The 13625-nt window shown below is 49.1% G+C and overlaps 1 protein-coding gene across 1 annotated transcript in view; it reads left to right on the top strand.

Moving 5' to 3' along the window:
• CAPN2 (calpain 2) overlaps positions 1-13625 on the top strand; it is a 63460-nt gene that overhangs the window by 21312 nt on the left and 28523 nt on the right. The window contains exons 3-5 of the mRNA XM_008967770.5: positions 10393-10511; positions 11611-11744; positions 13313-13481. Of these exons, the coding sequence (XP_008966018.1) occupies positions 10393-10511; positions 11611-11744; positions 13313-13481 (422 nt within the window). The remainder of the gene's footprint in view (positions 1-10392; positions 10512-11610; positions 11745-13312; positions 13482-13625) is intronic.

Below are 13625 nucleotides of genomic sequence, written 5' to 3'. Positions count from 1 at the left end.
CTGCTGTGCTTAATGATTCAAAAACACAAATCAAACCTCCTTTCCCAAACAAATTAGAAGGTGTGGAGGAAGCTTGAATTCAGAGAGGATTTCCCAGAGACCCATAGGCAAAAGTGGCTTAACTGAGCCCAGTGGGTGTCCCAGAATGGGCCAGAGAGAATGACACTAAAAAGTCTTTGAACAAATGAGCAAATGAATACAGGAATGCTCATCTGCCATAGGCACAAACGTGATAAATGTTCCCTGAGAGAACTGACAGCCCAGGGGTGCAGGGAGAGAAACGGTCCCAACTGCAGACTGGGTCCCAACTGCAGACTCGGTCCCAACTGCAGACTCAGGAGGAGGGAGGCTGTTAAGGGGCCGTCTTTCCTTCTGTTATGTGAGGAGAAAAGCAGGGAAGGGACCTCAAGGCCAGCCTCTCCCAGGAGCTGCTGTTCTCAGCCCCGGGATCCAGCGCTACAGGGAAGTGCAGGGGAGGCTCCACAGTCCCGGCTGGAGACCCGGTCAGGTCTGGGTGGCCACTCTTCTTTGTAGTGGCCACCCTCGTGTCACCAGCAAATGCTTTTGTATCTACACCCTTCTCAGTGCTCACCCCTCTTTTAAAAAATGTACTTTCTTTTTTTAAAAAGAGTTGGGTCTTGCTTTGTCACCTATGCTGGAGTGCAGTGTTGCTGTCACAGCTCACTGCAAACTCCACCTCCTGGGCTCAACCCATCCTCCCACCTCAGCCTCCCAGGTAGCTGGGACCACAGGCACACACCAGGACACCTCGGCCAGTGCTCACTATTTACCTTTATTTCTTCCTTATTCGGACACCCCTTGCTTCCAAAGAAGAGTTTCGGAAGGCTCAAGACGGTGAGACAGACACCTTATGCACTGCTTCACTCTCCCCCGCAGCTCCCCTCCCTCCTCATTGAACCCCGGCCACAACCCTCTCTCCTTGCCCCTCACCAGCCGGCACCCTTGGCAACCCTGGCACCCTTTCCAGGACAATACTGCCAAATGTGGCCAAGGTCTGGCACACCATGTACCAATCGAAACTCCACTTCCCTTGAGTTTCAGTTTCCACGCCTATAAAATTAGCAAATGAAAAGAGCAAACACTTGGAGACACTGTTCTCAATGCTTTGCATATTTTTTTCATGTAATTCTCAGTGCCATGAGACAGTCTATTATTATTAAACCTATGTTATATATGAGGAAACTGAGGCACAGAGGGAGTAGTTTCCCCAGGTCACAGTCAGGATTTGAACTCCATGGTCTGGCTCTAGTGTTTCCCAACCATTCGGGGTGGGGAGCAGAAACCAGACTGCTCTCCCTAGAAAACAGCATGTGTTTGCATGTGTGCCAAATTTGCATAAAACATTTGGGGTTCCAGGTCTCTAAAGCCCATCCATGGAACCCCGGTTTCCCTTCTCCCACGTGATCCTAACAACCTGCCGAGGATACACCTCATCACGATCCTCCTTTCACAGCTGAGAACACACCAGCTTAGAGAAATTAAGAAGTGTATCCAAGCTCACACAATCTTAAGTGGCAGATCAGGACCAAAATCCAGGTCCTCTGGCTGGGCGCAGTGGCTCATGCATGTAATCCCAGCTCTTTGGGTGGCCAAGGCGGGTGGATCACCTGAGGCCAGGAGTTCAAAACCAGCTTGGCCAACATGGTGAAACCCCATCTCTACTAAAAATACAAAAATTATCTGGGCATGGTGGTGGGCGCCTGTAATCCCAGCTACTCGGGAGGCTGAGGCAGGAGAATTGCTTGAACCCAGGAAGCAGAGGTTGCAGTGAGCTAAGATGGCGCCATTGCATTCCAGCCTGGGCAACAGAGTGAGACTCTATCTAAAAAAAAAAACAAAAGAAAAAATTTGTGGTCTTCTAACCACAAATCCAGTGCCCCTCCCCAACCACCTCTGGTCCAGCCTCTTAGATCTATCTAGGATGTCTTTCCACCATACTCCTTTCTGGTTTGAGAACCACCTGAAGGCTCAACGTGGCTGTGGGGTGCTCCGTGGAGCCATTTGGCCTGTGCCCAGCAGCGAAGGGGACAGCCAGCAAAGGTACCCCCGCCCCTGCCAGCCTGCCACCTACTTGGGACCTTTCTTTTTTTTTTTTTTGAGATGGAGTCTCGATCTGTTGCCCAGGCTGGAGTGAAGTGACGTAATCTCAGCTCACTACAACCCCCACCTCCTGGATTCAAGTGATTCTCCTGCCTCAGCCTCCCTAGTAGCTGGGACTACAGGCGCATGCCACCATGCCCAGCTAATTTTTGTATCTTTAGTAGAGACGGGGTTTCACTATGTTGGCCAGGCTGGTCTTGAACTCCTGATCTCGTGATCTGCCCACCTCAGTCTCCCAAAGTGCTGAGATTACAGGGTGAGCCACCGCACCCAGCCTACTCGGGACCTTTCACCACCAAAGTGACCAGCACCCCTGCCCAGAGTGCCCCGGTTCTGTCCACCAGGCCAGCAGGGACCCCGCCTCTGGGATTGTTTGCTGGAGGGGTCCTGGACAATGTAGAAAGGGCAGCACACAGCCCTGGGCAGGAAGGGAGGCAGGAAGAGAGATCCTCAGGGGCTGGGCTGGTGGAGCAAAGCCAGCCAAAGGGGAGTGAGAGGGCAGTCAAGCACCTAGAAGCCAAGGAACCCCAGGAGGATGGCATCGGGCAGGTGCCTCCTGGTGCCCAGAGACAAAAAGATGTGTGGGAAGGTGACAGAATCAAGCGGTGAGGTCAGTGCTTTGAGGGAGCAGGCAACCACCAGCCTCCAGTGACACATGCCTTTCACAGGGATCCTGGAGGTCCCCATCTGGGAAGGTAGAAAATCTCAGTTCCAACCTAACCAAAAGATACAGGGGCAAGTTTGGCCTTGAAATCCTGGACCATCTGCCCTGGGTGATTTCCTTTCAACAGTGCTGGGTCCAGACTCCCAGAACCCTACCTCTCCCATCTTCCCCCATAAGCCTGCTTTCAGTCCTTTTCACACGAGAGCATTTAAATCCAAGGGTTCCCTTTCCCCTGGGTATTTGCAGCCCATCTGATCTCTAAATGTAGAGTGAGAGCCACTTGTAGAAATTAAGTCTAGGCTGGTCACGGTGGCTCACGCCTGTAATCCCAATACTTCGGGAGGCTGAGTCAGGAAGATCACTTGAGACCAGGAGTTTGAGACTAGCCTGGGCAACATAGCAAGACACCTCTACAAAAAAAAGTTTTTTAATTAGCTGGGCATTGTGGTATGTGCTTGTAATCCCAGCTACAAGGTGAGGTGGGAGGATCACTTGAGCCCGGGAGGTCACGGCTGCAGTGAGCTATGATTGCACCACTGCACTCTAGCCTGGGTGACAGAGTGAGAACCTGTCTCAAAAAAAATAAAAATAAGAATAAAGAAATTAAGACCAGATGTAGGGGAGATTTGTGGAGGAAGGGACAGGAGGCCCCTGAAATCCCATCCTGTAGGCAGCCCCTGCTTGGCTAAGCATAAGGCTCATGGGGCACCCAGGTGGGCTTTTTCTGGAGAGGAAGCAAGGCAGAAAACCCCTCCATTTTCCATCCCCAGCCTCTCAGGTCTGTGCCAGTTGAGTGTCTTCCAGGACAGAAGCATGGCTGGGTATGGAGGCAGCCTGGATATAGGGATGGCCGGTCTGTCAAGCCCATGGTCAGGACCTTCACGGGGCAGCTTAGGAACCTCCAGGCAGGGCCTCATCTGCTGCCTTTAGTAATAAACATGGCCAGCAACAGCCAGGGCCCTGCTAGTGGGAGATGTCCTCGGTAGCCACCTTCCTTCTCTGCAGAGACACCGTCTGTCCCATGGATGAGCAGAGTCCCCTGGGGACCCAGCTCTGACACTTGTCCTTGTTCATGTCCAGGGTGCTGGACAGACTGAGGTAGGTGTCAGGCTCCTGGGATGAGAAAGGCAGATGAGAGATGGGAGTGGGAGCTTTACAGTGACTTAGGCAGAATTGCTTAGTATTTACATATGCCTTACCTCATTCCACAGAGAATTTAAGGCCTGACCAAAAGAGACGGGGGGGAGAGAGAGAGAGAGAGAGAGAGAGAGAATACAATAACACCTTGTACTGTAAAGAAAAACAGTCAGTTCTAAAAGAAAAACAACCCAGAAAGAAGGGAATGTCAAAACCTGGAGAGGGGAGAGGGGAAAAAAAAGGCATACATGCTTTCAAAAGCACCTTAGGGGCTACAGATGGGCCCTATACTTAGTGTTGACACCCAACAGCCATAAAAGAATCTCACTGTGCCCCCAGGGGAGCACAGGGAAGGTCTGATTCTAGATTTTTTCTGTGCCATTTATTTATCTATATCCTCATGCACAAGTTCTATACTGTTTTACTTGCTGTAGCTTTTTATGTGTTTAAACATCTAATAGAGGTAGACTTCCTTCTCTTAGATTTTTTTCTAGCTATGCTTCATATTTAATTTTTAAATAAACTTATCAGAATCAGCTAAGTTCAAAAACAATTTTTAATCTTATTACCTTTTTTTTTCTTTTTTGTGAGACGGGGTCTTGTTCTGTCACCCAGGCTGGAGTACAGTGGTACAATCATAGCTCACTGCAGCCTTGACCTCCCAGGTTCAAAGTGATTCTCCTGCCTCAGCCTCCCAAGTTGCTGGGACTATAGAAGCATGACACCACACCTGGCTACTTTTTTTAAAATAATTTTTATAGAGACAGGGTCTCACAGTATAGTGAGATTTCAGGGTGGTCTTGAAATCCTGAGGGCTCAAGAAATCCTCCAGCCCTGGCCTCCCAAGAGCTAGAATTACAGGCATGAGCCACCGTACCTAGCCCTATTGCTATTTTTATTAGCATTACATTAAGTTTATAGGCTAACTTAAGAGGACATGGCATTTTTATGATAATGAGTTTTTGCAGTCAAGAACGCAGGCCAGTTTTTTTAAATGGGGTAAATGATTGTCCAAGCGCCTCCAGGCAGGCTCACGTGCACACTCTGGAGTCAGTGAAGAAGGTGAACAGCTGACAGGAGCAGCCTCCCAGTCAGAGAAGCCCTGCACACTGTTGGAAACAGACAGCTTGCATCTGGAGTCTTCTGTGATCCGAGGAGGAAGCGTGGCTGAGTCCTTCCCAGAAGAGGGTCTGGAGCTGTGAGTTGGGGACAATTGTCAGATTCTAGCAGTGGAAGTGGTTCATGTGCAGGTGCAACCTGCCCCGCAGTCACGGGACACAGCCACATGGAGCAGAGCCACGCTCTCAGAGAAGGAGCCAGGGAAGAAACACCCTAACTGCACTCCTCCCTTCTTCTGGCCCCCAGCAGCCATAGGCCCTGGGCCCCCGGTGAGATACCCATAGAGGTCAGCTCCCAGGCAGCAGGATGGAGGGTGTAGACTGGACATGAAGAGGCAGCTGGAATGTATCGGGCACTCAGCTCCAGCTCACCACGATCCAGGCACTCAAGTTCCCAAGACAATAGTTTCTGCTCTCAGATAAATGGAATAATTAAGGATCAAAAGGTTATCAACAGGTAACCAAGCATAAACAGATTTTTTTTTTTTTTTTTTTTTTTAGACAGAGTCTCACTCTGTGCCCCAGGCTGGAATGCAGTGGTGCAATCTGGGCTCACTGCAACCTCCACCTCCCAGGTTCAAGCGATTCTCATGCCTCAGCCTCTCGAGTAGCTGGGACTACAGGCGCGTGCCAACATGCCTGGCTAATTTTTGTATTTTTAGTAAAGATGGAGTTTCACCATGTTGGCCAGGCTAGTCTTGAACTCCTGACCTCATGTGATCTGCCCACCTCGGCCTCCCAAAGTGATGGGATTACAGGTGTGAGTCACCATGCCTGGCCCATAAGCAGATTTTGTACCTGAGCAGGAAGGCTAAGAGCTTGTAACAACTGAACATTCCACCCGGAGAGGAAGGCAGGAGTTTTGCTTGTGCCAAGTGCACTGTTCAGACAGTCCTCTGAGGTACACCAAGGTCTGAGTAGCCATCCCACCCTCCCCTCTGCCAAAATTTTTGTGTGACTGGAGAGCAGAGCCCTCCTCCAAAAAAAAAAAAAATGAGCACAAGGAAAATACTATTTGCAGATACATAATGTTAAAACCATAGGTCTTTCTTTTTCTAGTCCCATCCATATGGCAACATTCCAGGAGAGGCCTCCGTCACTGGAAGGCACCCTCAGGGGCTTTCCTGGAGCTAAAAACAGTTTAAGCCAAAAGTTATTTGTAGCATCTGAGTTAAACTCTTCGTCTCACCCTTCTCGAGCTAGCTGGCTTATTTTATCCGGACTAGGATATAACGGCTCTAAACAGGCTTTGCCAGGAAGAGACGTCATGGACTTCAACCAGGGCACCTGACCAGGAACAAATCACTGCAGGATGATCTGAAAGAGTTTTCATAAATTATTTTACGTAAGGTAGATTCTGACCTTGATGGGGACAGCCAAGGTTCTGGACCCTCAGCTGGGAAAGATGGGACTGAGTCTACAACTGCTGAGGTTGTAGAACAGGCTTCTTGTGGGGAGGAACCCTCTTGTGGACATGGGCCGTCGAGGTGGAGTGAGAGAACACCGTGCCACCTGGACGCTGAAACACCATTGAGTCACCTCTGTTTGAAATGCTTGTTCCCTGGTGCCGTAAAGAAATAGCATTTGAACATAAATTTAATGTACTCAGCAAGGCCATTTTTATAAAGGGTACACTCTTCAGGAGTTTTGCCACGAGAGTACACTGAACAAAGGAGACAGGGTCATTTATAACCTGACGCGTCCACCCTACTGCTGTGTCCGGTTTCCATTGGCTGGAACAGGACCTCCCATTCTGTATTTGTCCCGATTGGCTAACAACTTAGAACTTTTTAAAAGAGGCAAAGGCAGAGAAGAACAAAGGAAGGAGGAAGTAACTTGTGGAATGCTGAGAAAGGTAAAAACACCTTTAGATAAGGAAGAGGAACAGGCTATGACCTAATGCTTGCTTGGACCAGTACAAGCATGCCAGGGAAAATACTTAGGCTAAATTGTGGGAGCTAAGAACATAAAGCACATTGATTTCTTTATCATGGCTAGCAGATATTTAAGAATGTTAGCACAGGTCTTTGAATAAATTTTGCTTCTAAGAGAAGTTACTATTTATTCCTAATTAAATGGGAAGGAAGGTCTTTGAAGAGAAACCTTTACACCTCTTAAGGACAAAAGTCCCCAAGACATGTCCAATTTCGAATTCAATTAGGTGAATTCGAAATTGACACCAGCCTCTTTGCAGAGGAGACTGTTTTGGTTATACATCAAAAGCCTGTGCTTTGCAGATAGACCTGACAGCCACTAATTAGCTAGGAGCGTTGGGTGATCCAGTCCACCTCCTTAAACCTCAGTTTCCTCAACTATGAAATAGAATGAAAATAGTACCTACCTTGGAACTGTTCTGTGACAAGGAAATGAGATAACATGATAATGTGCATAAGGCTTTTAGCTCGGGGCCTGGCACACCTAAGCCTTTGTGTAATCATTGCGTAGATCTTGTCACTGAGAACGCTTACACGAGCAGATATTAAAATAAAGGAAAGAAGTCAGTTGGGTAAGGGAGCTTCCCAACTTGGTTCAAAATATTTTGCTGATTGGGGTGAGGGAAAGAGTGAAGGAACCAGAAGCAAAAAAAGTAGGATTTCAAATGCTTCCCACCTTTTTAGAAATCAAGACATTCTTTAGTGGCCTCTACATCTCCTTCAACTCCAGAATTTGGAAAACTGATGAAAAACTTTTTGAATCTTTGGCTGTAAAATATATATATATATATTTGAGATGGAGTCTCATTCTTGTTGCCCAGGCTGGAATGCAATGGCACAATCTCGGCTCACTGCAACCTCCGCTTCCTGGATTCAAGCGATTCTCCTGCCTCAGCCTACCGAATAGCTGGGATTATAGGCGCATGCCACTATGCCCAGCTAATTTTTGTATTTTTAATAGAGATGGGATTTCACCATGTTGGCCAGGCTGGTCTCAAACTCCTGACCTCAGGCTATCTGCCCGCCTTGGCCTCCCAAAGTGCTGGGATTAAGAGGCATGAGCCACCACGCCTGGCCTCTTTTATCTTTTTCTTTTCTTTTCTTTTCTTTTCTTTTTGGGGGGCACAGAGTCTCACTCTGTTGCCTAGGCTGGAGTGCAGTGGCGCGATCTTGGCTCACTGCAGACTCCATCTCCTGGGTTTAAGCAGTTCTCCTGCCTCAGCCTCCCAAGTAGCTGGGATTGCAGGCGTGAGCTACAAGGCTACCAACTGACTGACTGAGGGGATGTGTCTCCACTTACCATAGATCTGTCATTAGTGTATATAGGCCTCAAAGAGCTATAAGCAACCATGTCTAAGTGCTAACAGGACAAGCTAGGTCAGGAACTCTCAGGATGCTAAGTCATCGACTAGAATTCAAAGAATTCAGTGAGCTTCAGCTGGTCCTGCTGGCTCACGCCTGTAATACCAGCACTTTGGGAGGCTGAGGTCGGCAATCACCTGAGGTCAGGAGTTAAAGATCAGCCTGGCCAACAAGGGGAAACCCTGTCTCTACTGAAAATACAAAAAATTAGCCAAGCATGGTGGCAGGTGCCTATAATCCCATCTACTTGGGAGGCTGAGGCAGGAGAATCACTTGAACCCAGGAGGCGGAGGTTGCAGTGAGCCAAGATGACACCATTGCACTCCAGCCTGGGTGACAAGAGCGAGACTGTCTCAAAAAACAAAACAAAACCAAAGAATTCAGTGAACTTCAATAACATATATATATGTTACTGATATATATAACAATATTATATATATTACATATTTTATATATATGTGTGTGTGTATATATATATATATATTTTTTTTTTTGAGACAGGGTCTTGCTCTTCTGTCACCCAGGCTGAGTGCAGTGGCATGATCACATCTCACTGCAGCCTCCACCTCCTGAGCTCAAATAGTCCTCCCACCTCAGCCTCCCAAGTAGCTGGACCACAGGTGTCTACCACCACACCTGGCAAATTTTTGTATTTTTTGTTGAGACAAAGTTTTACCATGTTGCTGAGGCGAGTCTCAAACTCCTGTGCTCAAACAACCCACTGACCTTGGCCTCCCAAAGTGTTGGGATTACAGGCGTGAGCCACTGCGCCTAGTCTTCAGTAACATTTTTAATAAACCTGTCAATTGGCGAAAATAAATCCAACAGTGAATTAAACTCCTTTGAGGCTACTTCCCATTATTGTCATGGGAAATTGTAGGAAAGTGCACATTCCTTAAGAATGGAGTAAACTTCCTCATCCTCTTCCCAGGCCCCCTCCCCTTTGTTTGTGTTTTGTGGTGAAGATGACCCCTCCCTGCAAACCATCTGGGTGCTGTTGCTGGCATCAGCTTGCTTCTAACTGCATGAAATGATTGTGGTGCCTTCTGTGCTGAGAACCTAGCACTGGCACCAAATGGGTGCCGAGTGCTTACGCACCTGCTCTCATTATGCCTCACACTTATCCATGTCATGGGGGAGGGTTCTGAGGCTCAGAGAGGGACCAGGCTGCCTGGCCAGCTGCCCACCTCGTTGTGCCCATCCTTGTCTACCCCTTGAAGTGACCTCTGCCCCTCCGCACAGAAACCCTTCGGGACAGTCCAGCCTTCTGCCTCTGACTCAGGGCTTTTCCATCTGCACTGCTCCGTACTTACTTCCTGCGATTGTACTCCCTGCCAGAGCCTCTTTTCCTGGCTCTGACCTTCCTCCTAGGAGGCGTGCAACGTTTGTCCCCTTCCCATCTAGCACTACGTTTTCTTTCTCTCACTCAAACTCCCCTTTATATATTTGTTTGTTTATTTATTTAGAGATGAGGGTCTCCCTCTGTTGCCCAGGCTGGAGTGCAGTGGTGCAATCATGGCTCACTGCAGCCTTGAAATCCTGTGCTCAAGGGATCCTCCTGCCGCAGCCTCCCAAGTATTCGTATTATAGCTGGGACTCCAGGTGTATGCCACCACACCCAGCCCAAACTCCCATTCAAAGCCCGTGTGCTCAGAAGCCTCTGCAACTGCGCTGGTTTCATTCTCTCACTGTGGAGCATCTGCTGCGAATCAGGTGCAAGGCTGGGCTCTGAGGGCACAGTTCAGCCACCAGAGTTCTGGGTCTTTCAGGGAATGAAATTTCCCATCTCTGCCCAACCACAACACAGCAAAAACATTTCTCCCTTTGCATTTCCCTCAAAATACTAGGTTGGTGCAAAAATCACAATTACTTTTACACCAACCTAATAGCCCCCAAACCCTCCGACCCAACCCTCATATGGGGGACTGCCTGAAACTTCACTCTGTCTATTCACAGGTTGTCTTAGGCTTTAAGCCCCTGGAGGTGGAGACAAGATTTTTAACATCCTCCTGGTTCTAAGACCCTCTGATAAGAGCTCCTTGTGCTGTGTTCACAGGTGACTGCTGGCTGCTGGCAGCCATTGCCTCCCTCACCTTGAATGAAGAAATCCTGGCTCGAGTCGTCCCCCTAAACCAGAGCTTCCAGGAAAACTATGCAGGGATCTTTCACTTCCAGGTAACTTAATGGTTGGCTCAGGTGGTTCCTCAACAGGTCCAGGGGGCTAGGAACAGTCTTCTGGCTTGGCTGGGTTCATCAGTCCCTGGTGTTTGCAGACTCCCAAGACCAATACCGTTCTACAAAGGACATTGGGCGAGAGCAGGAAGCTTCCTGGCTTACCCGTGGCCAGGATGTGAGACCCGGCTGGGATGGCCCTGGGTGGTTTCTTGGGACATGTAAAAGGGAGGTAGAGCAAGGTGTTCAGGAACTAATTCCCAAGTTAAAAAAAAAAAAAAAAAACTGTATTATTTGATGTTTGAGACAAAAACGTTAAAGTTCTCCTCCTTTTATGCCGGTAAATGAGAAATAATACTTGAAAAAGCTGGCTGGGCACGGTAGCTCATGCCTGTAATCTCAGCACTTTGGGAGGCCGAGGTGGGCGGATCATTTGAGGTCAGGAGTTCGAGACCAGCCTGGCCAACATGATGAAACCCCATCTCTACTAAAAGTACAAAAATCAGTTGGGTGTAGTAGTGCAGGCCTGTAATCCCAGCTACTTAGGAGGCTGAGGCAGGAGAATCACTTTAACCTGGGAGGCAGAGGTTGGGAGGCCAAGGTGGGTGGATCACTTGAGCCCAGGAGTTTGAGACCAGCTGGGGCAACATGCTGAAACTCCATCTCTACTAAAAACACACAAAAAATTAGCCGGGTGTGGTGGCACGTGCCCTTAATCCCAGCTACTCGGGAGGCTGAGGCAAGAGAATCACTTGCATCCAGGAGGCAGAGGTTGCAGTGAGCCGAGATCGTGCCACTGCACTCCAGCCTGGGCAGAGCGAGACTTGGTCTCAAAAAAAAAAAAAAAAAAAAACAGCCTAAGGTACAGGGCAGAATGCTAAAGAGGCAGGTGTGGATTTGAAAGGATGGACATGCGCCTCTGTCTTCGCTTTTTTAGTGAGGACTTGGCCTGCATAGGAGAGTTAAGGGAGCACCTCCTCCCAGGATGGGCTCATGGAACCCATCCCAGGGGATCAGGGCAAGGGGAGCCAGAGGCAGCTGAGGCTCAGAGTCCCAGTGCTGCCACCAGCTCCTCCTGCAGCCCACCTCTCTTGTTCTGCAGTTCTGGCAATACGGCGAGTGGGTGGAGGTGGTGGTGGATGACAGGCTGCCCACCAAGGACGGGGAGCTGCTCTTTGTGCATTCAGCCGAGGGGAGCGAGTTCTGGAGCGCCCTGCTGGAGAAGGCATACGCCAAGTAAGTTGCCATCCTCCCCTGGCCCCATGGCCTTCCCCCAATGCCCTGGATTCCAAAAAATTCACTCATGCCTGTAATCTCAGCACTTTGGGAGGCCGAGGTGGGTGGATCATTTGAGGTCAGGAGTTCGAGACCAGCCTGGCCAACATGATGAAACCCCGTCTCTACTAAAAATACAAAAATCAGTTGGGTGTAGTAGAACTACTCCAGGACTACTTTGAGTGGAAGTCCTTTTCTATAGAAGGACTTCTTCGGCCAAAATTAGGCTCTAAATGCAAGGAGATAGTGCATGCAGGGTGCCTGGCCGCACTGTACGCTGATAAATGATGGCTATCACCATCTTTAACCAAATGCACAGGAACAAGTTATGGTACTGATTGTGCTGGCCCTGAGAAGGAGCTCTACTTCCTTGACAGGACACATTTGTATCAACTTAAAAAAGCAGAGTTTTTGCCACTGGGCAGAACTATTCATTGCAGAGGTAGGAAACTTGCCCAGAATAGATGATGTCACTGACTAGCAATGGCTTCCCCATCTCCCCACAGCTGCTTCCCACCCAGGTTGCCCACAGTTGAGTTTGTCCAGTGCTCAGGGCTGCCCACTCTCAGTAAGAAGCCCCATGCCAGCCCCTCTCCACAATGGCCCCATGTTGGCCGTGCCGCCCAGCTCCTTCCATTAAAGTGACCCCACTTTAGAGCAGCAAGTGGATTTCTGTTTCTTACAGTCCCAATCCAGGAAGGAGGAGTCAGCTGTGAGAACCTGGAGCCTGACGGATGCTTCTAAGTCCCACTGCTCAATACTGGAGTCAGGGAAGCCACCGGACTCCAGCATCAGCAGTCAGGAGCACTAAGCCCTTGCCAACACCGTGCCTGTTTCTCAGAGAAACTGCTTCCATTATTGAATGGTTGTCCTTTTTTAAGCTATCAATGCCAAACGACCCATTAGTAGACCTCCCCTTTCTTGTCAGGATGTAGAAGGAATCAATACAGGAGGTTCATCCAGAAAATCACTAAGGTCCTTCCGACTGTAAGGTTCTATGAGAATCTTTTTTTTTTTTTTTTTTTTTTTAATACGGAGCCTCATTCTGTCACCCAGGCTGGAGTGAGCGGCATGATCTCAGCTCACTGCAATTTCCAATTTCTGAGTTTCAGCAATTCTTTTGCCTCAGCCTCCCGAGTAGCTGGGACTACAGGCATGCACCACCATGCCCGGCTAATTTTTTTGTATTTTTAGTAGAGATGGTGTTTTGCCATGTTGGCCAGGCTGGTCTTGAACTCCTGACCTCAAGTGATCCGCCCGCCTCGGCCTCCCAGAGTGCTGGGATTACAGGCGTGAGCTACCGTACCCGGCCTGAGATTTTCTTTAAAACACAAAATACCAGGGAAATGGTAACTGTGGACATAATACCTTGCCTTCCTGAGCACCCCGAGCTGGGAACAAGGCCAAGGAGAATGTGAGCAGGGGGTCCCTGGAGCATCAAATCTAGACGGTACTAGGGGGTGGCTGTTTGAGAGATTATAGCATCAGTAGTGTCAAGGGTAGCGGCAGCATCTAATCCCCTCTTGTAGGATCAACGGATGCTATGAAGCGCTATCAGGGGGTGCCACCACTGAGGGCTTCGAAGACTTCACCGGAGGCATTGCTGAGTGGTATGAGTTGAAGAAGCCCCCTCCCAACCTGTTCAAGATCATCCAGAAAGCTCTGCAAAAAGGCTCTCTCCTTGGCTGCTCCATCGACGTAAGTCCAGGCTGCCTTCCCTAGCCTCACCCCATCTGCTCTTGCTGAAGGGAGGCTCCCACAGTGCCCAAGGGAACCCACTGCTCCTGTGTACAACATAATGCAGCCCTCGTCCACGTAGGGGCCAAAGGAAAACCTCCCTCC

This window comes from Pan paniscus, chromosome 1 (assembly GCF_029289425.2).
Source record: "Pan paniscus chromosome 1, NHGRI_mPanPan1-v2.0_pri, whole genome shotgun sequence".
NCBI lineage: Eukaryota > Metazoa > Chordata > Mammalia > Primates > Hominidae > Pan > Pan paniscus.
Note: the sequence above shows the minus strand (reverse complement) of the source record. Positions and strands in the feature narration are given on the sequence as shown.